The following is a 25,290-nucleotide window of genomic DNA, read 5'->3' as shown; positions in this document are numbered from 1 at the left end:
CCTGTGGAGATGTACACCCAAATCCCTCTGCCTGTCAATAGTCTCAAGGGTTCTGCCATTTACTGTATATTTCCCATCTGTATTAAACATTCCAAAATGCATTACCTCACATTTGTCTGGATTAAATTCTATCTGCCATCTCTCCGCCCAAGTCTCCAACCAAGTCTCCAACCAATCTATATCCTGCTGTATCCTCTGACAGCCCTCACACACCCCGGCTTGGGTCACTGTCTGTGCAGAGTCTGCATGATCTCCCTGTGTTTCCTTCAGTTGCTCCGTTTTTTTTGTATATAATCTTTATTGTCACAAGTAGGCTAACATTAACACTGCAATTAAGTTACTGTGAAAAGCCCCTAGTCGCCACATTCCAGCACCTGCTTGGGTACACAGATGGAGAATTCAGAATGTCCAAAATACCTAACATCACGTCTATGGGACTTGTGGGAGGAAACTGGAGCACACGGAGGAAACTCACGCAGACACAGCGAGAATGTGCAGACTCCACACAGATGGTGACCCAAGACGGGAATCGAACTTGGGGCTCTGGAACTGTGAAGCAACAGTGCTAACCACTGGGCTACCGTGCCTCCCACAAGTCCCGGAAGATGTGCTTGTTAGGTGAACTGGACATTCTGAATTCTCCTTCAGTGTACCCGAACAGGTGCCGAACGTGGCGACTTGGGATTTGCACAGTAACTTGACTGCAGTGTTAATGCAAGCCTACTTGTGACACTAAAAGACTTAAAAAAAATATTAATTCATATATAGGACAACTTTTATCCTATAGCAAGTGGGCTAACAGCTGGTTTGTAATGCAGAACAAGGCAGCAGCACGGCTTCAATTCCCGTACCGGCCTCCCTAAACAGGCGGCGGAATGTGGCGATTAGGGGCTTTTTGCAGTAACTTCATTGAAGCTTACTTGTGACAATATTAATTATTATTATTTTCAAACTTATTCAAATCTTCACTTTTAACCCATTTTGTCACATTTAACCAATTTCATCATCTCATCCACCGCTGCCGCCCCGCCCCAACCCCCTGCCGCCCCGCCCCCAAACCCCTGCCGCCCCGCCCCCAAACCCCTGCCGCCCCGTCCCCAAACCCCTGCCGCCCCGTCCCCAAACCCCTGCCGCCCCGTCCCCAAACCCCTGCCGCCCCGTCCCCAAACCCCTGCCGCCCCGCCCCCAAACCCTGCCGTCCCGCCCCCAAACCCTGCCGCCCCGCCCCCAAACCCTGTCGCCCCGCCCCCAAACCCTGTCGACCCGCCCCCAAACCTTGCCGCCCCATCCCCCAAACCTTGCCGCCCCGCCCCCCCAAACCGTGACATCCCATGTTGAGACATTCGTTCCAGGCAAAGTACTGTTGTTGGGCTCCTTATATCTCTGCAAACCCTCCACTCTGCCACCATCACAAACCGCTGGCAGACAAATGCTCAAAAAGAACCTCTTTTCAGCAATATTCAAACTTAAATATGTTACACTCTACTCCCCTCAGCCAAGTCAGTGATAGGAATTGTGATCGTGGAGGCTCAAGAATGGATCCCTGTGGTATTCCTCTAATTATGGCAGTGCCTCATTTATTTCTATCCTGTTTTCTGATTTAACCACTGTGCCATCCATGAAAATAAATAGCCCCAATTCCATGAGCTTGGTTTTGTGCAAAACCTCTTGTGCGGCATTTTCGCAAATGCCTTTTGGAAAACCAAATGCTCTACAATACAAATAATGATAGACTTCCTGTGGGTTTCTGTGAACTAAAAAATATCAAAAGAAAGAATTAATGTGAAGCAGAAGAAAGATTTTAGGGATGTACTGAAGAGCAACCTGAATCGTCGCAGCACCGAACCAAGGCCAAGGATGTCAGATAGATTTGATACATGAACTCTGGACTGAAGCATCAAAACACGAGGAACGTTACTGCAGAAACAGGCAAATAACAAAACACTGCCAAAAGACCTGCCCTTCACTGACTGGATACAGATTGAATATGTCCATGGAGACTTGGTTGTAGTTTTCCTGGTTGAAGAACGAATGACCATTTGGGGACAGGATTAAACATTTGCACAATAATTTTTTTTTTAAATTAATAAATTTAGAGTGCCCAATTATTTTTTTTTCCAATTAAGGGGCAATTTAGTGTGGCCAATCCACCTACCTTGCACATTTTTGGGTTGTGGGGGTGAAACCCACGCAAACACGGGGAGAATGTGCAAACTCCACCCGGACAGTGACCCAGGGTCGGGATTCGAATCCGGGTCCTCAGCGCCGTAGGCAGCAATGCTAACCACTGTGCCGCCCATTTCCACGATAATTGAAGGAAACCACAATCTGCAGCATAAATGTAGATTTAAAATGTCAGCAGAGTTAAGAACACAGAACAGATCAACCAGGATAAAACAGTGAGAGATGTAAGGGAGCAGCAGAATGCACTATGGCAGGGGAGAAGAGTTTGAGTGTGTGTTGGTGGGGGGGCACCCCATTTGGAATCAATCTCAGCTGATCATATAGCCAATGGTGTCCATTATACATGCCAGCCTCTACAAACATTCTCCTAAGCGTCCCACTACCCCATATCAGAGAATGGCAAAAAAGATAAATTCAACTTTGCCCAACCACAAAAGCCTAAGACTTGCATCAAATTAAGGTTGCATCTGCTCGTTTGAGTGTAAATTTGCATCACTATGTGCAGATTTTCAATATTGCAAAATTCACCAACAAATCTTGTTCAGTCAAAGCATCTCATTTGTTTTATTCTTTTTGCTCGTTTCAGCCCCACCTGATCAGACTCTTGTTGAATGCAATTTAATGGGTTCTCTTTCTCTTCACCATCCTGCCTCCCCAACCGCCCCACTCCTGACCCTGCTTCCACAACCCTTGGTTAAAAGAATATAGAGGGGCATCACGTGATGTGAGCGAGAGAGCAGCTGTTTTTTTGCAAGCTCCGGCTCTGATCATCTTTCAATCTTTGTTTTTATCCTTGTGCACATCTCTATTTTATCTTTTTTCAGTTTACATGACTCTATGTGTCAAGATTTTTCGGTCAATGTTTGACAATATGCTTTAATCCTTGTTGATTCATGGTGGCTGGTTGGAGTTGTGGTGGGGCCTTGCGTTTGTTGGTGCAGCTGCCTAGGAGAGGATTCCCTCCCTGACGATATAATGCACTTACACCGATGGATGCTGGCTATTAGCGATGAAGGTGATCATAGAATCATAGAAAAGTTACAGCACAGAAGGAGGCCGTCCAGCCCATCATGTCCATACCAGCCCAAGGGCACCCAGGTGTCCTTTCTAATCCCATCTTCTTGCACCCAGTCCATACCCCTGTAGCTTAGAGCACCGGAGGGCCAGATCCAGGTATCTTTTAAAAAATAAATTTAGAGTACTCAATTCATTTTTTCCAATTAAGGGGCAATTTAGCATGGCCAACCAACCTACCCTGCATACCTTTGGGCTGTGGGGGCGAAACCCATGCAAACACAGGGAGAATGTGCAAACTCTACACAGGTCCAGGATCGAACCTGGGACCTCGGCGCCATGAAGCAGCCATGCTAGCCACTGTGCCACCGTACTGTCCCAGATCCAGGTACTTTTTAAAAAAGGGTTTAGGGTCTCTGGCTCCATCACCATCTCAGGCAGCGAATTCCTGACACCCACTAAAAAAGTTCTTCCTCATGTCCCCTCTCCATCTTCTGACACCTGAACTTGAACCGAGTTCCCTTGGTTCTAGAGCTCCCCACCATGGGAAACAATTTTATCCTGTCCACCCTATCTCTTCCCCTCATAATTTTGTACACCTCAATTTGGCCACCCCTCGGCCTTCTCTGTTCCAAGGAAAATAACCCCAACCTTTGTCATATGAGGAGAGACTAAGTCGGTTAGGATTATATTCATTGGAGTTTAGAAGAGTAAAAGGGGATCTCTTAGAAACGTATTAGACACACTGCCCCCTCTCCCTCCATTACCCACTTCTGAATCATAGACACATTCGCTGCCCAGTAATAGCTGCACAGGTTCGCCAACCCCGCCCCACCAACTGCGCTCCAAGAACAGCCTAGTTCTGACTGTTCTTGCTTTCCATCCTAACTCTTCCTCTGACTTGAGGTTTTGGGGGCATTGCTTCTACTTCTCTCTCCACCACCGGGCTCGTGGTATTCCACGTCGGCGGAAGCAGCGATGGTGCCGTCACCAGCACCCCCAGGCTAGTACCTATACAGGACGCCGCCTCTAACCTTTTCCACACTGCCCCCTCTCCCTCCATTACCCACTTCTGAATCATAGACACATTCGCTGCCCAGTAATAGCTGCACTCTTCCTCTGACTTGAGGTTTTGGGGGCATTGCTTCTACTTCTCTCTCAGCATTGGAGTCTGACATCCTGGAGTACAGGGGCCGACCTACATGACAGACACACTGTTGGCGGCCGTATTGGATGCCCCCAGGACAAAGGGAAACCCCGGAGTGCAGGGACCCGACCGCATGGGGAAAGCAGTGACAGCGGCCATCTTGGAAAGCCCCCTAACAAAGAGAAACCCTGGAGTACAGGGGCACGTTCACCAGTTAAGTATGGTTAATCCCAGCAGGGTGACAAAAAACCTCCGCCAGGATAGTCATCTGGAATGTCAGGGGACTTAACGGCAGTGAAAAGATCCAGAGTCTTCACCCACCTCAGAAACATGAGAACCAACATAATCTTCCTCCAAGAGACACACCTGAGAAAGGAACGACTGCGGGTAAAGGGCTGGGTGGGACAGACTTACCATTGCTGCTGCGGGACGAGGGCCAGGGGGGTAGCGATTCTGTTCCAGACCCAGGGGGGACGGTACGGCATGGTCAGCGGTGCCCTGGACGGGGCACCGGTAGCACTAGATAACGTGTACGCTCCCAACTGGGACGCCACCAAATTCATTGAAAAGACCATGGCGGAAATCCCCAACATAGCGGCGCACTGACTGATCATGTGGGGTTGACGGGCCCTGCACACAATTAAAGCCAAGGCCAGACAGGTCGAACCCCAAAATGGGGAAAACATCGAACATGGTGAAAGAACACGGTTGCTTTATGAGGCATGGAGGTTCACCCACCCAGGCTAGGAGTTCTCCTTTTCTCCAGTACACAAAGTATACTTGAGGATTGACTTTTTTGTGGTCGGAAAATCAGTGCTCCCAGGGCTGGTCAAGGTGGAGTAATCCGCAATCGTAATCTTCAACCATACTCCAAAATATATGGATGAGAGGTTGGACCGTAGAGCTCTGAGGGGAGAGGAAAAAAGCTACAAATGGGCTTTGACGTGCTCTCCAAGAGGAACACAGTGCACCAGCTCGGCCAGACACGGGGGCCCCTATATGAACATGGGGACAAAGTCAGCCACTTGTTGGCGCATCAGCTGAGAAAGCAGGCAGCCACCAGACACATGGCGCAAATTAAGGACAACAGAGGCACACTAGAAACAGACTCAGACAAGGTTACAAAACCTTCAAGGACTTTTACCAGGGACTATACACCTCGGAGCCCCCAACAGGGGGCTCGGGGAATGAACCAGTTCCTCGATGGGCTGGACATGCCTGTCGTGGGGAAGGACAGAAAACAGGGCCTGGGAGCACCGCTAGAACGGAGAAAGATCATGGAGAATATAAGCTCCATTCAGAAAGGGAAGGCGCCGGGGCCAGACAGGTTCCTGGCGGACTTCTACAAATCATTTGCAACAGCACTGACCCCGCACCCGCGGGAGATGTTCATAGACTCGCTGGCAAGGGGCACATTGCCACCTATGCTAGCACAAGCCTCAATCTTGCTAATATCTAAGAAAGACAAAGACCTGACTGAATGAGATTCATACAGACCCATCTCGCTACTAAAAGTAGACGCCAAAATATTGGCCAAGGTCCTAGCCAAAAGGCAAGACGACTGCGTACCTGAGGTGGTCGCAGAGGATCAAACAGGCTTGTCAAAGGCAGACAGCTAACATCGAACATCAGGCTTTGACAAAGCCTGCATGACCCCATCCGGGGACAGAGTACTTGAGGTGATCGTCTCCCTGGACGCAGATAAGGCCTTCAACAGAGTCGAGTGGAAGTACTTCATAGAGGTGCTGGAACGGTTCCGGCTCAGAACAGGACTCACCTCATGAGTGAAGCTCCTGTACAACGCTCCGATGGCAAGCATACAGACAAACAACACCAGCTCCCAGTACTTCCAGCTGCACAGGGGCATCATAATTGCCTTTCCCCCAGATATAACTCTTGCCCTGCGGTATATACCTATCCCTTTCCATCACTAAAGTAAACGCAATGGAATTGTGGTCACTATCAACAAAGTGCTCACCTACCTCCAAATCTAACACCTGTCCTGGTTCATTACCCAGTACCAAATCATGTCTAATGGTGGTACCCATGTCGATGATCTGGCACGTCTTGCAGATTGCCATGGCAGGGTTGTGTGGTGTCGTGGTCGCTATTCTGAAGGCTGGGTAGTTTGTTGCAAAATGTTGTTCCTCTGTTTAAGAAGGGTAGCAAGGATAATCCAGGGAACTACAGGCCGGTGAGCCTTACTTCAGTGGTAGGGAAATTACTGGAGAGAATTCTTCGAGACAGGATCTACTCCCATTTGGAAGCAATTAGTGAGAGGCAGCATGGTTTTGTGAAGGGGAGGTCGTGTCTCACTAACTTGATAGAGTTTTTCGAGGAGGTCACTAAGATGATTGATGCAGGTGGGGCAGTGGATGTTGTCTATATGGACTTCAGTAAGGCCTTTGACAATGTCCCTCATGGTAGACTAGTACAAAAGGTGAAGTCACACGGGGTCAGGGGTGAGCTGGCAAGGTGGATACAGAACTAGCTAGGTCATAGAAGGCCGAGAGTAGCAATGCAAGGATGCTTTTCTAATTGGAGGGCTGTGACCAGTGGTGTTCCACAGGGATCAGTGCTGGGACCGTTGCTCTTTGTAGTATATATAAATGATTTGGAGGAAAATGTAACTGGTCTGATTACTAAGTCTGCAGACGACACAAAGGTTGGTGGAATTGCGGATAGCGATGAGGACTGTCAGAGGATACAGCAGGATTTAGATTGTTTGGAGACTTGGGCGGAGAGATGGCAGATGGAGTTTAATCCGGACAAATGTGAGGTAATGCATTTTGGAAGGTCTAATGCAGGTAGGGAATATACAGTGAATGGTAGAACCCTCAAGAGTATTGAATGTCAAAGAGATCTAGGAGTACAGGTCCACAGGTCATTGAAAGGGGCAACACAGGTGGAGAAGGTAGTCAAGAAGGCATACGGCATGCTTGCCTTCATTGGCCGGGGCATTGAGTATAAGAATTGGCAAGTCATGTTGCAGCTGTATAGAACCTTAGTTAGGCCACACTTGGAGTATAGTGTTCAATTCTGGTCGCCACACTACCAGAAGGATGTGGAGGCTTTGGAGAGGGTGCAGAAGAGATTTACCAGAATGTTGCCTGGTATGGAGGGCATTAGCTATGAGGAGCGTTTGAATAAACTCGGTTTGTTCTCACTGGAACGAAGGAGGTTGAGGGGAGACCTGATAGAGGTCTACAAAATTATGAGGGGCATAGACAGAGTGGATAGTCAGAGGCTTTTCCCCAGGGTAGAGGGGTCAATTACTAGGGGGCATAGGTTTAAGGTGAGAGGGGCAAGGTTTAGAGTAGATGTACGAGGCAAGTTTTTTACGAAGAGGGTAGTGGGTGCCTTGAACTCGCTACCGGAGGTGGTGGTGGAAGCAGGGACGATAGTGACATTTAAGGGGCATCTTGACAAATATATGAATAGGATAGGAATAGAGGGATATGGACCCAGGAAGTGTAGAAGATTGTAGTTTAGTCGGGCAGCATGGTCAGCACGGGCTTGGAGGGCCAAAGGGCCTGTTGCTGTGCTGTACATTTCTTTGTTCTTCGTTTTGTAATGGTTTGTTTGAGGTTGCACGGTTGTTTGAAGGCAAGTAGTGGGGGTGTGGGGATGACCTTGGCAAGATGTTCGTCTTCATCGATGGCGTGTTGAAGGCTGCGAAGATGATGTCGTAGTTTCTCAGCTCCGGGGAAATACTGGACGACAAAGGGCACCCGGAGGAAACCTACGCAGACACAGAGATGGTGCAAACTCCACATGGACAGTGACCCAAGCCGGGAATCGATCCTGGGACCCTGGAGCTATGAAGCAACTGTGCTAACCACTGTGCTACATCTGGCGCACATCCCTCCAACCGCCTCGCCAACAGCTTGGTCTATACGTTCATGGCTGCATTCAATAACCAGATGGGCCTGTGAGACCCACACTCCGTCAGGTTCTTATCCTTCAGGATGAAAAGCGTCAGGATCGGTAAGTCCCCTGGGCCAGACGGGATATACCCACAGTTTCTATGGGAAGCGAGGAGGCGATTGCTGTGCCATTGGCAATGATCTTTACGTCCTCACTCTCCACTGGAGTAGTACCAGATGATTGGAGGGAGACGAATGTTGTTCCCCTGTTCAAGAAAGGTAATAGGGAAATCCCTGGGAATTATAGACCAGTCAGTCTTACGTCTGTGGTGAGCAAAATACTGGAAAGGATTCTGAGAGATAGGATTTCTGATCATTTAGAAAAGTATAGTTTGATTAATAGTCAGCATGGCTTTGTGAGGGGCAGGTCATGCCTCACAAGATTCAGTGAATTCTGAGGATGTGACGAGACACAATGATGAAGCAGTGGATGTGTGTACATAGATTTCAGTAAGGCATTTGATAACGTTCCCCATGGTAGGCTCATTCAGAAAGTCAGGGGCATGTGATACAGGGAAATTTGGCTGTCTGGATACAGAATTGGCTGGCCGAAAGAAGACAGCGAATGGTACTGGATAGAAAATATTCCGCCTGGAGATCGGTGCCCAGTGGTGTCCCGCAGGGATCTGTTCTGTGGTATTTTATAAATGACTTGGATAAGGAAGTGGAAGGGTGGATTATTAGGTTTGCCGATGACATGAAGGTTGGTGGAGTTGTCGATAGTGTCGAGGGCTGTTGCAGGTTTCAACAGGACATTGACAGGATGCAGAGCTGGGCTGAGAAGTGGCAGATGGAGTTCAACCTAGATAAATGTGAAGTGATTCATTTTGGAAGGTTGAATTTGAATGCTGAATACAGGGTTAAAGGCAGGATTCTTGGAAGTGTGGAGGAACAGAGGGATCTTGGGGTCCACGTACATAGATCCCTCAAAGTTGCCATCCAGGTTGATAGGATTGTTTAGAAGGCGTATGGTGTGTTGGCATCCATCAACAGGGGGATTCAGGTTTTACTGCAGCTTTATAAAATGCTGGTTAGGCCACACTTGGAATAGTGTGTCCAGTTCCGGTAGCCTCATTATAGGAAGGATATGGATGCTTTCGAGAGGGTACAGAGGAGATTTCATAGAATTTACAGTGCAGGAGGCCATTCGGCCCATCGAGTCTGCACCGGCTCTTGGAAAGAGCACCCTACCCAAGGTCAACACCTCCACCCTATCCCCATAACCCACTAACCCCACCCAACACGAAGGGCAATTTTGGACACGAAGGGTAATTTATCATGGCCAATCCACCTAACCTGCACATCTTTGGACTGTGGGATTGGATTGGATTTGTTTATTGTCACGTGCACCGAGGTACAGTGAAAAGTATTTTTCTGCGAGCAGCTCAACAGATCATTAAGTACATGAGAAGAAAAGGGAATAAAAGAAAATACATAATCGGGCAACACAACATATACAATGTAACTACATAAGCACTGGCATCGGATGAAGCATACAGGGTGTAGTGTTAATGAAATCAGTCCATAAGAGGGTCATTTAGGAGTCTGGTGACAGTGGGGAAGAAGCTGTTTTTGAGGAACCCGGAGCACCAGGGGGAAACCCACGCACACACCGGGAGGATGTGCAGACTCCACACAGACAGTGACCCAAGCCGGAATCGAACCTGGGACCCTGGAGCTGTGAAGCAATTGTGCTATCCACAATACTACCGTGCTGCCCAGGATGCTGCCTGGACTGGAGGGCATGTCTTATGAAGAAAGGTTGAGGGAGCTTGGGCTTTTCTCACTAGGGCGAAGAAAGAAGAGAGGTGACTTGACAGAGGTGTACAAGGTGATGAGAGGCATGGATAGAGTGGATAGCCAGAGACTTTTCACCAGGGCAGAAATGGCTGTCACAAGGGGACATAGTTTTAAGGTGATTGGAGGAAGGTATAGGGGAGATGTCAGAGATAGGTTCTTTATACAGAGAGTGGTGGGTGTGTGGAATGCACTGCCAGCAGAGGTGGTGGAGTCAGAGTCATTCAGGCCATTTAACTGACTCTTAAACAGCACATGGACAGCAGTAAATTGAAGGGGTGTAGGTTAGGTTGATCTTAGATCAGGATAAATCGTCGATACAACATTGTGGACCGAAGGGCCTGTACTGTGCTGCACTGTTCTATGTTCTAAGTCTGTGCCAGCGTTGGCGGCAACACCCCATTCGCCAACAATTCGTTAAGAGATGAGATGCCAATTCCACCAAAAACTGTTTTTGAAATTCAACCGGGAAGTCATCTGGTCCCGGCGCATTCCCCGATTGCATCAATTCCACACATTCCATAATCTCCTGCAGCCCCAATGGCGCCTTCAATGCCCGTCGCTTCTCCTCCTCTTCCACCTCCGGAAACACCAACCCATCCAAAAAGTGCTCCACATCATTCCCGGGTTCAGATCTGTACAACCCCTGTTAAAAGACTTCAAACGGCTCACTGATTTTCTCCAGTGCCATCATATACCGCACCCTCGCCCTCCCCCATCTGCACAGGTGGGCTAGGAGGTGACCTATCTTTTCCCCTTAGTTATACTAAACCTCCACTTAACCGGCGAAGATGACCCACCGCATTCCTAGTTGTCCATCAATCAAACTTGCCGTTACAATCTCCTCAGCTATCTTCTTTAGAATCCTGGGATGTAGTCCATCCGCACTAGGTGACTTATCTATTAGAGAGCAGGCCATCTTAGACTGGGTACTGTGTGATGATAAGGGAATTATTGCCAAACTGGCTGTACGAGACCCCTTGGGGATGAGCGACCATAACAAGTAGTTGATTCAGAGACTAGGGTGCTGAATTTTAATAAACGGAACTATGAGGATGTGAGGCGTGAGTTGGTCATGATAAGATTGGGGGAGAGTTACTTAAAGGGATGACAGTGGATAGACAATGGCAAACATTCAAGGAATGCATGGAGGAAATACAGCAAATGTTCATTCCAGTCTGGCACAAAAGGGGGTAAGAGGGCCAATCCATGGCTTACAAAGGAAATTAGAAATAGTATCCGATCCAAGTTAGAAGCATACAGATTGGCCAAGGAAAATAATAGGTCTGAGGATTGGGAGCAGTTTAAAATTCAGCAAAGAAGGACGAAGGGATTGATTAAGAAGGGGAAAGTACAGTACGAAAGGGAGCTTGCAGGGAACATAAAGACTGACACTAAGGGTTTCTCCAGATATGTGAAGAGAAAGAGATTGGTAAAGAGAAATGCAGGCCCACTGCAGACAGAAACAGGGGAATGCATAATAAGGGGCAAAGAAATGGCTGAGCAATACTTTGGTTCTGTCTTCACAAATGAGGACACAAATCAGATCCCAGAAATGTTGGAGAATGAAAGGTTTAGTGAGAGGGAAGAACTGAGGGAGATCAACATTAGTCGAGAAATGGTGCTGGGAAAACTGATCGGATTGAAGGCGGAGAAATCCCCAGGGCCTGAGAATCTGCATCCCAGAGTGCTTAAGGTGGCGGCTCTGGAAATAGTGGATGCATTGGTGGTCATCTTCTGGGATTCAATAGACTCTGGAACTGTCCCTGCAGATTAGAGGGTAGCTCACGTCACTCCGATATTCAAAAAGAAAGAGAGAAAGCAGGGAATTATAGACCAGTAAGCCTAACATCGGTAGTGGGGAAAATGCTTGAATCCATTATCAAGGACTTTATAGCGGAACATTTAGAAAGCAGTGGCAGGATTGGTCAGAGTCAGCATGGATTTATGAAGGGAAAATCACGCTTGACAAATCTGTTGGAATTCTTTGAAGAGTTAACCAGTACAGTCGACAATGTGGTGTATTTGGACTTTCAGAAGGCGTTTGACAAAGTCCCGCACAAGAGATTGTGCAAAATTAAAGCACATGGGATTGGGGGAAATGCATTGAGGTGGATAGAAAACTGGTTGGCAGAGAGGAAAGAAAGAGTAGGGATTAATAGGTCCTTTTCAAATTGGTAGGGTACACCAGTGGGGTACCACAGGGACAATATATATGAATGATTTGGATGAGGGAACAAAATGTAACATCTCAAAGTTTACAGATGATACCAAATTAGGTGGGAGGGTGAATTGTGACGAGGATGCAGGGATCCTCCAGCAGGATCTGGACAGGTTGGGCGAGTGGTCAGATGCAGTATAATTTGGATAAGTGTGAGGTTATTCATTTTGGAAGCAAAAACAGGAAGGCAGATTACCACCTGAATGGTTGTAAATTGGGAGAGGGGAGTGGGACCTGCGTGTCCTTGTGCACCATTCGCTGAAGGTAAGTATGCAGGTGCAGCAGATGGTAAAGAAGGTTAATGGTATGTTGGCCTTCATTGCAAGAGGTTTTGAGTATAGAAACAGGGATCTGTTGCTGCAATTGTACAGTGCCTTGGTGAGGCCACACTTGGGAGTATTGCGTGCAGTTTTGATCTCCTTCTCTGAGGAAGGATGTTCTTGCTCTCGAGGGAGCGCAGCGAATGTTTATCAGACTGATTCCAGGGATGATGGGACTGTCATATGAGGAGAGATTGACAAGGTTGGGATTGTTCTCGCTGAAGTCCAGAAGAATGAGGGGGGATCTCATAGAGACTGATAAAATTCTAACAGGACTAGACAGGGTAGATGCAGGGAAGATGTTACCAATGATGGGTGTGTCCAGAACCAGGGGTCACAGCCTGAGGATTCAGGGTAAACCATTTCAGACAAAGATAAGGAGACATTTCTTCACACAAAGAGTGGTGAGCCTGTGGAATTCATTATCACAGGAAGTAGTTGATGCTAAAACTTTGAATATATTCAAGAGGCGGCTGGATATAGCACTTGGGAAGAATGGGATCAAAGGCTATGGGGAGAAAGCAGGATTAGGCTATTGAGTTGGATGATCAGCCATGATCGTGATGAATGGCAGCACAGGCTCGAAGGGCCAAAAGGCCTCCTCCATTCTACCTTCTATGCATCTATGTATGTATCTCCCTTCAGACCTTTCAGTTTCCCCAGAATCTTCTCCTTCGTGATGGCCACTGCACTCACCTGTGCCCCGATTCTCCTGAAGTTCTGGCATCCCACTGGTACCTTCCACCATGAAGACTGATGCAAAGTAATTATTCAGTTCCCCTGCCATTTCTTTGTTTCCTGTTACTACTTCTCCAGCCTAATTCTCCAGTTGTCCAATGCTTATTCTTGTCTCTCTCTTAAACAAAGAACAATACAGCACAGGAACAGGCCCTTTGGCCCTCCAAGCCTGTGCCGACCATAGTACCTGCCCAAACTATACATTGAAAAAAAACCTCTTGCTGCCTTCTTTTATATTATGAGCTAGCTTACACTCATTTCATTTTCTGCCCTTCATTGCTTTTTTCGGTGTCCTCTGCTCACATTTAAAGACCAAATCCAAAACCCATGCTTTTAGCTTCTCAGGCCGGGATTCGGAAAAACTCTCCTCGCTAGCTGTCCTCAATCCATCAGCTGCAAACTGTAATGATACACTGGATCAACCTATGCTGGTAACATTAAGCTCTCCATTCAGCACCCCATTCATTGTTATACAAGATAATTGGCGTGATAAAGAGGTGGTTATAATGTTGAATTAGTAATCACTGAGTTGGTCTAATAATTCGGGGAATATGAGCTCAAGTCCCAGCATGCCAATTTGAGAATTTAAAGAGAAGCAAACTAATCAAACTGCATGGGTCGCTATCCAGAATTACAGCTTGTGACGTGCCACACAAACCAGGACTCATTTGCTTGACACTTGTACTTATGACACCACAGGGTATCATTACCACAAACACCATACAAAGCATTCCCTATAGAATTCCAGCCTAATGCAAGTGGAGTGATGTTCTTCTCCATTGAATCTCTTCCCGAATAGGTAACATAGCTTAAACAGAAAATATTGGAAAATCTCAGCAAGCATCTGTCGAGAGAGAAGGGAGCTGACATTTTGAGTCTGATGTGGAAATGCAAGCATTGGACTGGGGTGAGCACAGTAAGAAGTCTTACAACACCAGGTTAAAGTCCAACAGGTTTGTTTCAAATCACTAGCTTTCACTGCTCATTCCTCAAGTGAATGAAGAAGTAGGTTCCAGAAACATACATATATATATATAGACGATACTTTGAATGCGAGTATTTGCAGGTAATTAAGTCTTTACAGCTCCATAGAGAGGGAGCCCCTCCGAAAGCTAGTGATGGATGCCAAGGCACAAAGGAGGTCTTCAATCTTCTGCTGAAAATGTAGAAAGCATGCAGTGCTTCAATAACTGTGGCAGAGTGCATGGTGTAAATAGGGCTTCCATAAACATTACCATCATAGGTTTACACAGAATTGTCCTGTGCAAACAGCATTTGTGTACAAAGAACAAACAGGCCTTCCTGTGCAAACACCAGTGTACACAGCACAGAGCGATCCTAGGCAGATACCATCACACCGCATACAGAAAAAACTGGCTGCCGTTCTTCCAGGGTACAGTTCCACACACGGTTAATCTAATAGTTAGTCTCCACGGTGCCTCACAGTCAAGCTTGATGCTGTCCAACCAATTTATGTAAATAAGACTCTATTTACAGGAGTCTGACTAACATTTTGCTTGCCTAAATGATCAGAGGACCGCAATGAATTTCAATGAATGAATGAATGACCAAGTTACAATGGAGTTTTGTCATCTCACTGGCCTGCTGCTATGGTGATAAACAGGAACTGCAACCATATTTACTGAATACTGAGCAGTTGCAAAATGAATGCTCTATGCCTTGTCACCGCTCCAAACTTCCATCAGTCCACTCAGCTGTAGGGAGATTAGACAACTCTCCATTGGCAATAAACTTGCAGCACAACGGCCCTAATTTGACACTGATGGGCCAGCTCAATCCAAGGAGTTTGTGTGGGTGACAGGTGGAAATGGCATGTCCAGCACAGTGGAGTCTGTGAGGGGAAAGTAGTGTTTTCCTGTAGTTGGGCTGAAGCACATTGCTTAGTGTAGAGGCATCAAATCCATACAACAAAGGGTGTGGTGCCTCAAGGAGTCCCTTCCTTTCTATTATCTTCATTATGATGATCCCGGACCAGACGCCAACAGTGGCTAGGGTACTGGATAGATACCCCCAATATTTTATTTTAATTTTGTAAGACTGTGAGGAAAGGATATCTCACTCCAGGAGTGAGATATCCTTTCCTCTCAGGAGGGGGAGATTTGTTAGTGCTCTTTGGGGGGGGTTTAAACTAATGCAGCAGGGGCATGGGAACCTGGATTGTAGTTATAGGGTACGGGAGAATGAGAGTATAGAGGTCAGGAGCACAGATTTGACATCGCAGGAGGGGGCCAGTGTTCAGGTAGGTGGTTTGAAGTGTGTCTACTTCAATGCCAGGAGTATACGAAATAAGGTAGGGGAACTGGCAGCATGGGTTGGTACCTGGGACTTTGATGTTGTGGCCATTTCGGAGACATGGATAGAACAGGGACAGGAATGGTTGTTGCAGGTTCTGGGGTTTAGGTGTTTTAGTAAGCTCAGAGAAGGAGGCTAAAGAGGGGGAGGTGTGGCGCTGCTAGTCAAGAGCAGTATTACGGTGGCGGAGAGGATGCTAGATGGGGACTCATCTTCCGAGGTAGTATGGGCTGAGGTTAGAAACAGGAAAGGAGAGGTCACCCTGTTGGGAGTTTTCTATAGGTCTCCAAATAGTTCTAGGGATGTAGAGGAAAGGATGGCGAAGATGATTCTGGATAAGAGCGAAAGTAACAGGGTAGTTATTATGGGAGACTTTAAGTTTCCAAATATTGACTGGAAAATATATAGTTCGAGTACATTAGATGGGTCGTTTTTTGTACAATGTGTGCAGGAGGGTTTCCTGACACAATATGTTGACAGGCCAACAAGAGGCGACTTTGGATTTGGTTTTGGGTAATGAACCAGGCCAGGTGTTGGATTTGGAAGTCGGAGAGCACTTTGGGGACAGTGACCACAATTCGGTGACGTTTACGTCAGTGATGGAAAGGGATAAGTATACACCGCAGGGCAAGAGTTATAGCTGGGGGAAGGGCAATTATGATGCCATTAGACATGACTTGGGGGGGATAGGTTGGAGAAGTAGGCTGCAAGTGTTGGGCACACTGGATAAGTGGAGCTTGTTCAAGGAACAGCTACTGCGTGTTCTTGATAAGTACGTACCGGTCAGGCAGGGAGGAAGGCGTCGAGTGAGGGAACCGTGGTTTACCAAAGAAGTGGAATCTCTTGTTAAGAGGAAGAAGGAGGCCTATGTGAAGATTAGGTGTGAAGTTTCAGTTGGGGCGATTGATAGTTACAAGGTAGCGAGGAAGGATCTAAAGAGAGAGCTAAGACGAGCAAGGAGGGGACATGAGAAGTATTTGGCAGGTAGGATCAAGGAAAACCCAAAAGCTTTCTATAGGTATGTCAGGAATAAAAGAATGACTAGGGTAAGTGTAGGGCCAGTCAAGGACAGGGATGGGAAGTTGTGTGTGGAGTCTGAAGAGATAGGCGAGATACTAAATGAATATTTTTCGTCAGTATTCACTCAGGAAAAAGAGAATGTTGTGGAGGAGAATGCGGAGACCCAGGCTATTAGAATAGATGGCATTGAGGTACGTAGGGAAGAGGTGTTGGCAATTCTGGACAGGCTGAAAATAGATAAGTCCCTGGGGCCTGATGGGATTTATCCTAGGGTTCTCTGGGAAGCCAGGGAAGAGATTGCTGGGCCTTTGGCTTTGATTTTTATGTCATCATTGGCTACAGGAATAGTGCCAGAGGACTGGAAGATAGTAAATGTGGTCCCTTTGTTCAAAAAGGGGAGTAGAGACAACCCCGGCAACTATAGACCGGTGAGCCTCACGTCTGTTGTGGGTAAAGTCTTGGAGGGGATTATAAGAGACAAGATTTATAATCATCTAGATAGGAATAATATGATCAGGGATAGTCAGCATGGCTTTGTGAAGGGTAGGTCATGCCTCACAAACCTTATTGAGTTCTTTGAGAAGGTGACTGAACAGGTAGACGAGGGTAGAGCAGTTGATGTGGTGTATATGGATTTCAGTAAAGCGTTTGATAAGGTTCCCCACGGTAGGCTATTGCAGAAAATACGGAGGCTGGGGATTGAGGGTGATTTAGAGATGTGGATCAGAAATTGGCTAGCTGAAAGCAGGTGGTGGTTGACGGGAAATGTTCAGAATGGAGTTCAGTTACAAGTGGCGTACCACAAGGATCTGTTCTGGGGCCGTTGCTGTTTGTCATTTTTATAAATGACCTAGAGGAGGGCGCAGAAGGGTGGGTGAGTAAATTTGCAGACGACACTAAAGTCGGTGGTGTTGTCGACAGTGCAGAAGGATGTAGCAGGTTACAGAGGGACATAGATAAGCTGCAGAGCTGGGCTGAGAGGTGGCAAATGGAGTTTAATGTAGAGAAGTGTGAGGTGATTCACTTTGGAAGGAATAACAGGAATGCGGAATATTTGGCTAATGGTAAAGTTCTTGGAAGTGTGGATGAGCAGAGGGATCTAGGTGTCCATGTACACAGATCCCTGAAAGTTGCCACCCAGGTCGATAGGGTTGTGAAGAAGGCCTATGGAGTGTTGGCCTTTATTGGTAGAGGGATTGAGTTTCGGAGTCAGGAGGTCATGTTGCAGCTGTACAAAACTCTGGTACGGCCGCATTTGGAGTATTGCGTACAGTTCTGGTCACGCATTATAGGAAGGACGTGGAGGCTTTGGAGCGGGTGCAGAGGAGATTTACCAGGATGTTGCCTGGTATGGAGGGAAAATCTTATGAGGAAAGGCGGATGGACTTGAGGTTGTTTTCGTTCGAGAGAAGGTTAAGAGGAGACTTAATAGAGGCATACAAAATGATCAGGGGGTTAGATAGGGTGGACAGTGAGAGCCTTCTCCCGCAGATGGAAATGGCTAGCACGAGGGGACATAGCTTTAAACTGAGGGGTAATAGATATAGGACAGAGGTCAGAGGTAGGTTCTTTACGCAAAGAGTGGTGAGGCTGTGGAATGCCCTACCTGCAACAGTAGTGAACTCGCCAACATTGAGGGCATTTAAAAGTTTATTGGATAAGCATATGGATGATAATGGCATAGTGTAGGTTAGATGGCTTTTGTTTCGGTGCAACATCGTGGGCCGAAGGGCCTGTACTGCGCTGTATCGTACGAAGGGGTATGATGTATTACAACAAGCTTTATCACCAACAGAGTATTGCAATATCTTTTGACCTCACACCACAAAATAGCTTAAATGTACTCCTTAAACAATGCTAATTAATACAGTGAATGCAGTAACCCTTAACTGCTATCTTTATACCCACTCTAACAAAAAAAGCCTCAGCTCTCAATCCACTTTTAAACACAGTTAGCCCTCAGAAATACCTGCTTTACAGAGATGGCTGTCTGGCTGTATTTCTTCAGTAGCTGCTTCAGCTTGTTTCAGCTCATCTTCTAATTACTCTTCTGAACTGTTTGAAAAGAAACTGCGAATCTATCTAAAGACATATATTTTAACTGAACTGAGATGCTGGACGTCTGCTCACATTTCCAACTATCACACAGCACTGCTTTTCTGCAAAATGCCTGATACCTTGTATCCAGTAATACCCAGTAATTACATCATTTTACCAAGCTGAAGTTCAATTAACTCCACAGGGAATCCCTTAATCCAAACAACATTCCATTAGCCCAATATTTTACGATGCTTTAATTGCACCTCTGGCTCCAAAACATAGTTGTCTTTCAAACTAGGATTTCTTTAAAAACACTACCGCAGTAGTCATACACACATTAAGCCAGGCATTTAACCCTTACTGCACCAAATACATAAAAAATATTATATGTCTGAAATTCCTACATTCATCACATCATGAGCACAAATAAAAGAAAGGATCTGATTATATGGCCATTTTGGATAATGGACTGAAGCTTCCAGTGCCTGAAGTCGTAAATATAAAGGAGGAATAGTTTCTCTTTATCAATACTGCAGACCCAGTTTGTCCATCGATCATGACCTGGATTTGGAATTAGGGAGAAACTTGCAGAAGATACTGAGCTAAGAGGGGCAGTGGCTTGTGAAGAGGGGGACACAAAAATGCAGACTCATTAGGCAAATAGGCAAAACAATAGCAATGGAGTTTGTTACAACAATGCATGGGTTGGAGATTTTGGACATAAACAAGATGGAGGTAAATAGAATGCAAGTGGAGAAACACAGTGGGTAGAAATGTACAGAGATATATTGTGCTCAGCTTTATGTGCCAATTACTGACCGATGATTAGAGATCCACATCCCGTTAAATGACTTTATGATGAGGTAACAGAGGAGGTTTATGGAGTTAAATGGTCAGCCCCTGTTCATTTCTGAAAACACGGATTATGCAAACTTGGTTGGTTTCTAATCACGGCTGGAATTCTCTGTGCTATATTCTAATCAAGTCTACATTCGTCACCAACTACTTCAGTGACAGAAGGGTCAGTAACCACAGTGCACAGATTTAAGGTAAAAGAACTAGAGGCAACATGAGGAAACAAACTTTTGTTTTCAGCAAGATGGTCTGATCTTGAATACATTCTGATAGGGTAGTGGAAGCAAACTTGATAGTAACTTTCAAAAAGGAACTGGAAAAATATTTGAAGGGGAAAATTTTGTATGGTTGTGTTGAATATGCAATAATTGGGTGGCTCTTTAAAGAGCTGGCACTATGATATATAACTGCTGGACTATTCCAATCAAACGTGCATTCACTGCACTGTTCAGTTTATTCCAATCAGGTGTTCAATCAGTTTTAATATAATAGCCTTTAACAATTACTTTTAGAGTCGCATTGCTCACTGCCAAGTTCTCTCCAAGTTCCCTTCAGCTTATTTTGCCAGTTATTTTTCACGAACTAGTGAAATTCGTCTTTAAGAAGGCCTTCCTGGACTGTCATGCTGTTAGTCCATATCCATTCATAACCTTACCAAATGAAGATCTGTCAGCCATGAAAATTTTAATAATTTCCCAAATTCACATTATTTTTGGAAGAAAGTTCCAAATTTCCAGCATTTTTCCAAAAAATGCATTCTGATTTCAGTCCTGAAAGATCTATCTTGTGTCCTCATTCTGGCTTACCCCACCAGATGAATAGTTTCCCTGTATCTGCCTTGAAGTTAGGTATCCTCCACTTTATAAAAACAAAAGAGCATGAACTGCAAAACACAACCCGAAATGAGCCAGGCCTTTTGATTGTACAACTGCCTTAAATATGAGCAGCAAAATACCTTCTCAGCACCATCTGCTTATGCATTCATAGCGCCTGGTTTGCATCTACTTCCTACTAATGATTCTTTGTAATTTCCGTGGAGGTGGTGAGTTTTGCGCAGCACACAAACTAGTCATGGCGAACAGAAGAAAAATGAACAGATCCAGGTCCTACATTTCTAAGAAACATATCCAAGCTTAATATGACAATGATATTAAAGCACAGCATTACATCTGCAGGGTTCAGCAGACACCACAAATTAAAGATTACACAAACAGTTCAAAATATGGTTAAAACATAGGCAGATGTATTTTCACACAGTAGAGTGGGGCTTGTTGATGCACACACAAGTCAACCAGCACATTACTTTCAATTGAAGCAAAATTAAAGAGAGAACTGAACTTCCCTCCACAGTGAAGGCATTTCCAGTAAGAGAGTTTGTTTGGTGGATTCGGGAGTACTAGATGCACACTGCCAAAAAGTGCCATCACAAGGTTACAGACAACCCAATGCTACCCACCACGTTAGTGTTGGGGGAAGGCTGGCCAAACGCTCTCACTTACGGGTGTGGTTTCATTTCGATGTAGTTCTTGGGGATGAAGCCATCTTTTCCATTCAGCTCAGCTTTGTACCAGTTCTGATCACACTCCTCGTTTAAAACCTGTGGAGATTACATACAGACACAGGTTACGATGGGTTATGAGCAGCTACAAAACAGTCTGCAACATGTCTAGCTTATTTTGAAATAAAGCTTTAGAAACAAATGGTAAAAATGAAAGTCAGGATTAACAAGGGAAGTCAGAGAATTTTTCATCTAAAAGGTTATAAATAAATAATGTAAATGGGCAGTATAATGGTGGGCGGTGCGGAAATGTGGTCTGGATAAACATTAAAAACATAGAAAATAGGAGCAGGGGAAGGCCATTCGACCCTTCGAGCCATTCATTGCGATCATGGCTGACCATTCAACTCAATAGCCTCACCCTGTTTTCCCCCATATCCTTTGATCCCCTTCGCCCCAAGTGCTACATCTAACTGCTTCTTGAAAACATACCATGTATTGGCCCCTGGTTCTGGACACACCCATCATTGGAAACATCCTTCCTGCATCTACCCTGTCTAGTCCTGTTAGAATTTCAGAGGTTTCTATGAGACCTCCCCTCATTTCTTCTGAACCCCAGCGAATACAATCCTAACCGATTCAATCTCTTCTCATACGTCAGTCCCACCATCCCAGGAATCAGTCTGGTAAACCTTCATTGCACTCCCTCCAGAGCAAGAACATCCTTCTTCAGATAAGGAGACCAAAATTGCACACAATATTCCAGGTGTGGCCTCGCCAAGACCCTGTATAATTGCAGCAAGACATCTCTGCCCCTGCACTCAAATCCTCTCGCTATGAAAGCCAACATACTATTTGCCTTCTTTACCGCCTGCTGTACCTGTATGCTTACCTTCAGTAACTTGTGTACGAGGACACCCAGGTCGTGTTGCACATTCACCTCTCCTAATTTATGGCCAGTCAGATTTTCATGCCTTCCCGTTTTTACTACCAAAGTCGCACATTTCTCCAAATTATACTGCATCTGCCATTCTTTTGCCCACTCACTCAACTTGTCCAAATCATACTGAAGGATCTCTGCATCCTCCTCACAGCACACCCTCCTACCAAACTTGGTGTCATAATAATAATAATTTTTATTGTCACAATAAAATGTGACAATGAAGGGCCCTAGGCATTCCAGCACCTTTTCGGGTATACGCAGCTACAAGTTTGGAGATATTATATTTTGCTCCCTAATCTAAATCATTAATATATATATATATAAAATGAATAGTTGGGAGTCCTAGCACCACTCCCTACGGTACCCCACTAGTCATTGCCTGCCAATTTGAAAAAGACCCGTCAATTCGTCCTCTGTTTCCTGTCTGCTAACCAGTTTTCTATCCATCGCAATACACTACCCCTAATCCCATGTGCTTTAATTTTACACACTAATGTCTTATGTGGGACTTTGTCTAATGCTTTCTTTAAGTCTAAATATACCACATCGACTGGCTCTCCCTTGTCACGTTCCTGAGAAGTGGATTGAGGGATAGACTGTGACTGTAAGGCTGATCTGAGAAAAGGAAGTATTTTCTAAGCTGATTTTCTATTATTAAAAGCTTTTGCACTCTTCCCCCATTCCAGTTATTTTCTCCCAAGGATACATAAAGGTCTGAACCCAGGGTTGGGGGACAGCCTGTTCCCTGGTCATGCTGCTCTGAACTGCGACAGAGAGCACAGAAAGTGCTTCCTTCTGGTCACTCTTCATTGCTTCAGATGTGATGGAGAAACAGTATTGCTCAGAAACAAATGTCATTAATTATGGCATGCCTTTAGAATAAGTACCTGTTATACTTATTTGGACGTTCTAAAATGTTGTCACAGCCAATGACGTACTATTTTTTGAAAGCGGATTGGGAGAACTCCCTTACAATAAGAGCTTTTATCTCTCCACAATGACTGTACAGCATAAAAATATCAACATGGAAATTATTGCAGAAGTTAAGAACAAGTTTATCGATCAATTTCTTCTTGTCCTGGAGACACTGAACTCTGTTGCCAGGTGCTGTAGCCTGGTAAGACCCAATGGGAGGACTGAGACTGAGTGTTGATAGGTTACTTAAGCACTTGGGCATCAACTCCAATTATTGTCTGCACCCAGCATCCTGTCTCTTTGGATTGTCATCAAGCACATAAACCCTGCTGGTTTCCATCGCGCAATCCCCCCCCCCCCCCGGCCAGGGTGACAGAGGTTAATTGTCTAACCTGCCATCCTTGCTGATATTGGTCAACTCAGCACAGATAAGGCATGAATGTCACCACCGAAAAGGATTTATGAAGTATGTAGAACAACACTGTGGAACACCTCAAATCCATATGATGGGGAGAAAGTTCCTGGTCTCCAATGCATTACTAGGGCAGCACCGTCTTAAGATGTACTACAAATATTTGTGCACTAGTGATGGCCACCTGCAAAGGACCATGGGAATTTTGGCCAACCCAGGACTCAGACAGATACAGAGCCTATGTGCATCTGAAACACAGGTAACCAGACCTGATTGAAACCCCCGCTCGTTTGCATTTTCATGGCCTATTTTCCCAGGACACTAGAACTCCAATCAAGCAACCGGTACAGCCACAAACTGATTGGCGCCACTCCCCTTACTCAGAAAGCACAACTGCCAAGGACAATGACCACTAATGACCCGCCCAGCCACCAAGGCACCCGCCCCTTTATTGCCGAAATCGAAGACAGTCATCAGAGCCCTGTCGAACTATTGGGTCTAAGTTAGGACCGCCCCAAAGAGCGCAAAATCCCAGAGGAATAAAAGAGGGTACAGCCATGTTTCCATCTCTTTTGGATCCAGCCTGTGCCAACCCAATTGTAGCAGGAACAGCCAGCCAAGTTCAAGACCAACGATTGCTACCTGACGTTTGAGCCCAGCAGAGACAGAGCCGCTTTCTTCGAACCAGCCAAGTGAAAGCCAGATAAAGGCCTTATCCATTTGCACAGTGCCGGTCGCCGTGAAGTTAAGTATAGGTTATTGTAGCTGATAGGTGTAGTTTAACTCGTAGTAGATATTGTGTTTGTATGTCGAGATAACTCGTGTATGTAAATAAACCATCCTTTGAACTAACTAACTGTTATTAATAGAGCAACATTATTGGTGACTCTCGTGTGATACACCAACACTAGTTTATGGTGCCAATATAATCTCGTCACTCTCATAGCCCCATCCAATCATTACAATTCAGTCACAGGGGTAAACTCAAACATCGAACCCAGAGTTTAAAGAATCAGAATAAATCTTAAATAGGCAGAGTTTTGATTAGAGATCATTAGAGGGTGGCTCAGTAGCACAGTGGTTAGCACTGTTGCTTCACAGCGCCAAGGACCCGGGTTCAATTCCTAGTTTGGGTCACTGTCTGTGCGGAGTCTGCATGTTCTCCTCGTGTCTGCGTGGATTTCCTCTGGGTGCTCCGGTTTCCTCCCAGTCCCAAAAGGCATGCTGGTTAGGCGAATTGGACATTCTGAATTCTTCCACAGTATACTCAAACAGGCGCCGGAGTGTGGCGACTTGGGGATTTTCACAGTAACTTCATTGCAGTAAGCCTACTTGTGACACTAATAAAAATTATTATAATGGAAGCCTGAGCTTACGTGTCAACTTTATAAGTGGCTGCACCATCATCTTTCTTTGACACGCCATCTATTCCAAATGAGGCCATGAAGAATTATCTCCCACACAAACCATTTGGAAAATGAACTACTGATTAGACGTGACTTGGGGGGGATAAGGTGGAGAAGTAGGCTGCAAATGTTGGACACACTGAATAAGTGGAGCTTGTTCAAGGATCAGCTACTGCGTGTTCTTGATAAGTATGTACCGGTCAGGCAGGGAGGAAGGTGCCGAGCGAGGGAACCGTGGTTTACCAAAGAAGTGGAATCTCTTGTTAAGAGGAAGAAGGAGGCCTATGTGAAGATGAGGTGTGAAGTTTCAGTTGGGGCGATGGATAGTTACAAGGTAGCGAGGAAGGATCTAAAGAGAGAGCTAAGACGAGCAAGGAGGGGACATGAGAAGTATTTGGCAGGTAGGATCAAGGAAAACCCAAAAGCTTTCTATAGGTATGTCAGGAATAAGCGAATGACTAGGGAAAGAGTAGGACCAGTCAAGGACAGGGATGGGAAGTTGTGTGTAGAGTCTGAAGAGATAGGCGAGATACTAAATGAA

The 25,290-nt window shown here is 45.8% G+C and overlaps 1 protein-coding gene across 1 annotated transcript in view; it reads right to left on the bottom strand.

The window, feature by feature from the left end:
* The window catches only part of LOC140395322 (growth factor receptor-bound protein 2), a 249,769-nt gene that overhangs the window by 70,516 nt on the left and 153,963 nt on the right, over nt 1-25,290 (bottom strand). The window contains exon 2 of the mRNA XM_072482945.1: nt 21,075-21,174. Coding sequence (XP_072339046.1) covers nt 21,075-21,088 — 14 coding nt within the window. The 5' untranslated portion in view covers nt 21,089-21,174. The remainder of the gene's footprint in view (nt 1-21,074; nt 21,175-25,290) is intronic.

The sequence above is a fragment of the Scyliorhinus torazame genome, chromosome 18 (genome assembly GCF_047496885.1).
Source record: "Scyliorhinus torazame isolate Kashiwa2021f chromosome 18, sScyTor2.1, whole genome shotgun sequence".
Lineage (NCBI taxonomy): Eukaryota > Metazoa > Chordata > Chondrichthyes > Carcharhiniformes > Scyliorhinidae > Scyliorhinus > Scyliorhinus torazame.
This window is presented reverse-complemented; position numbering and strand designations above follow the sequence as displayed.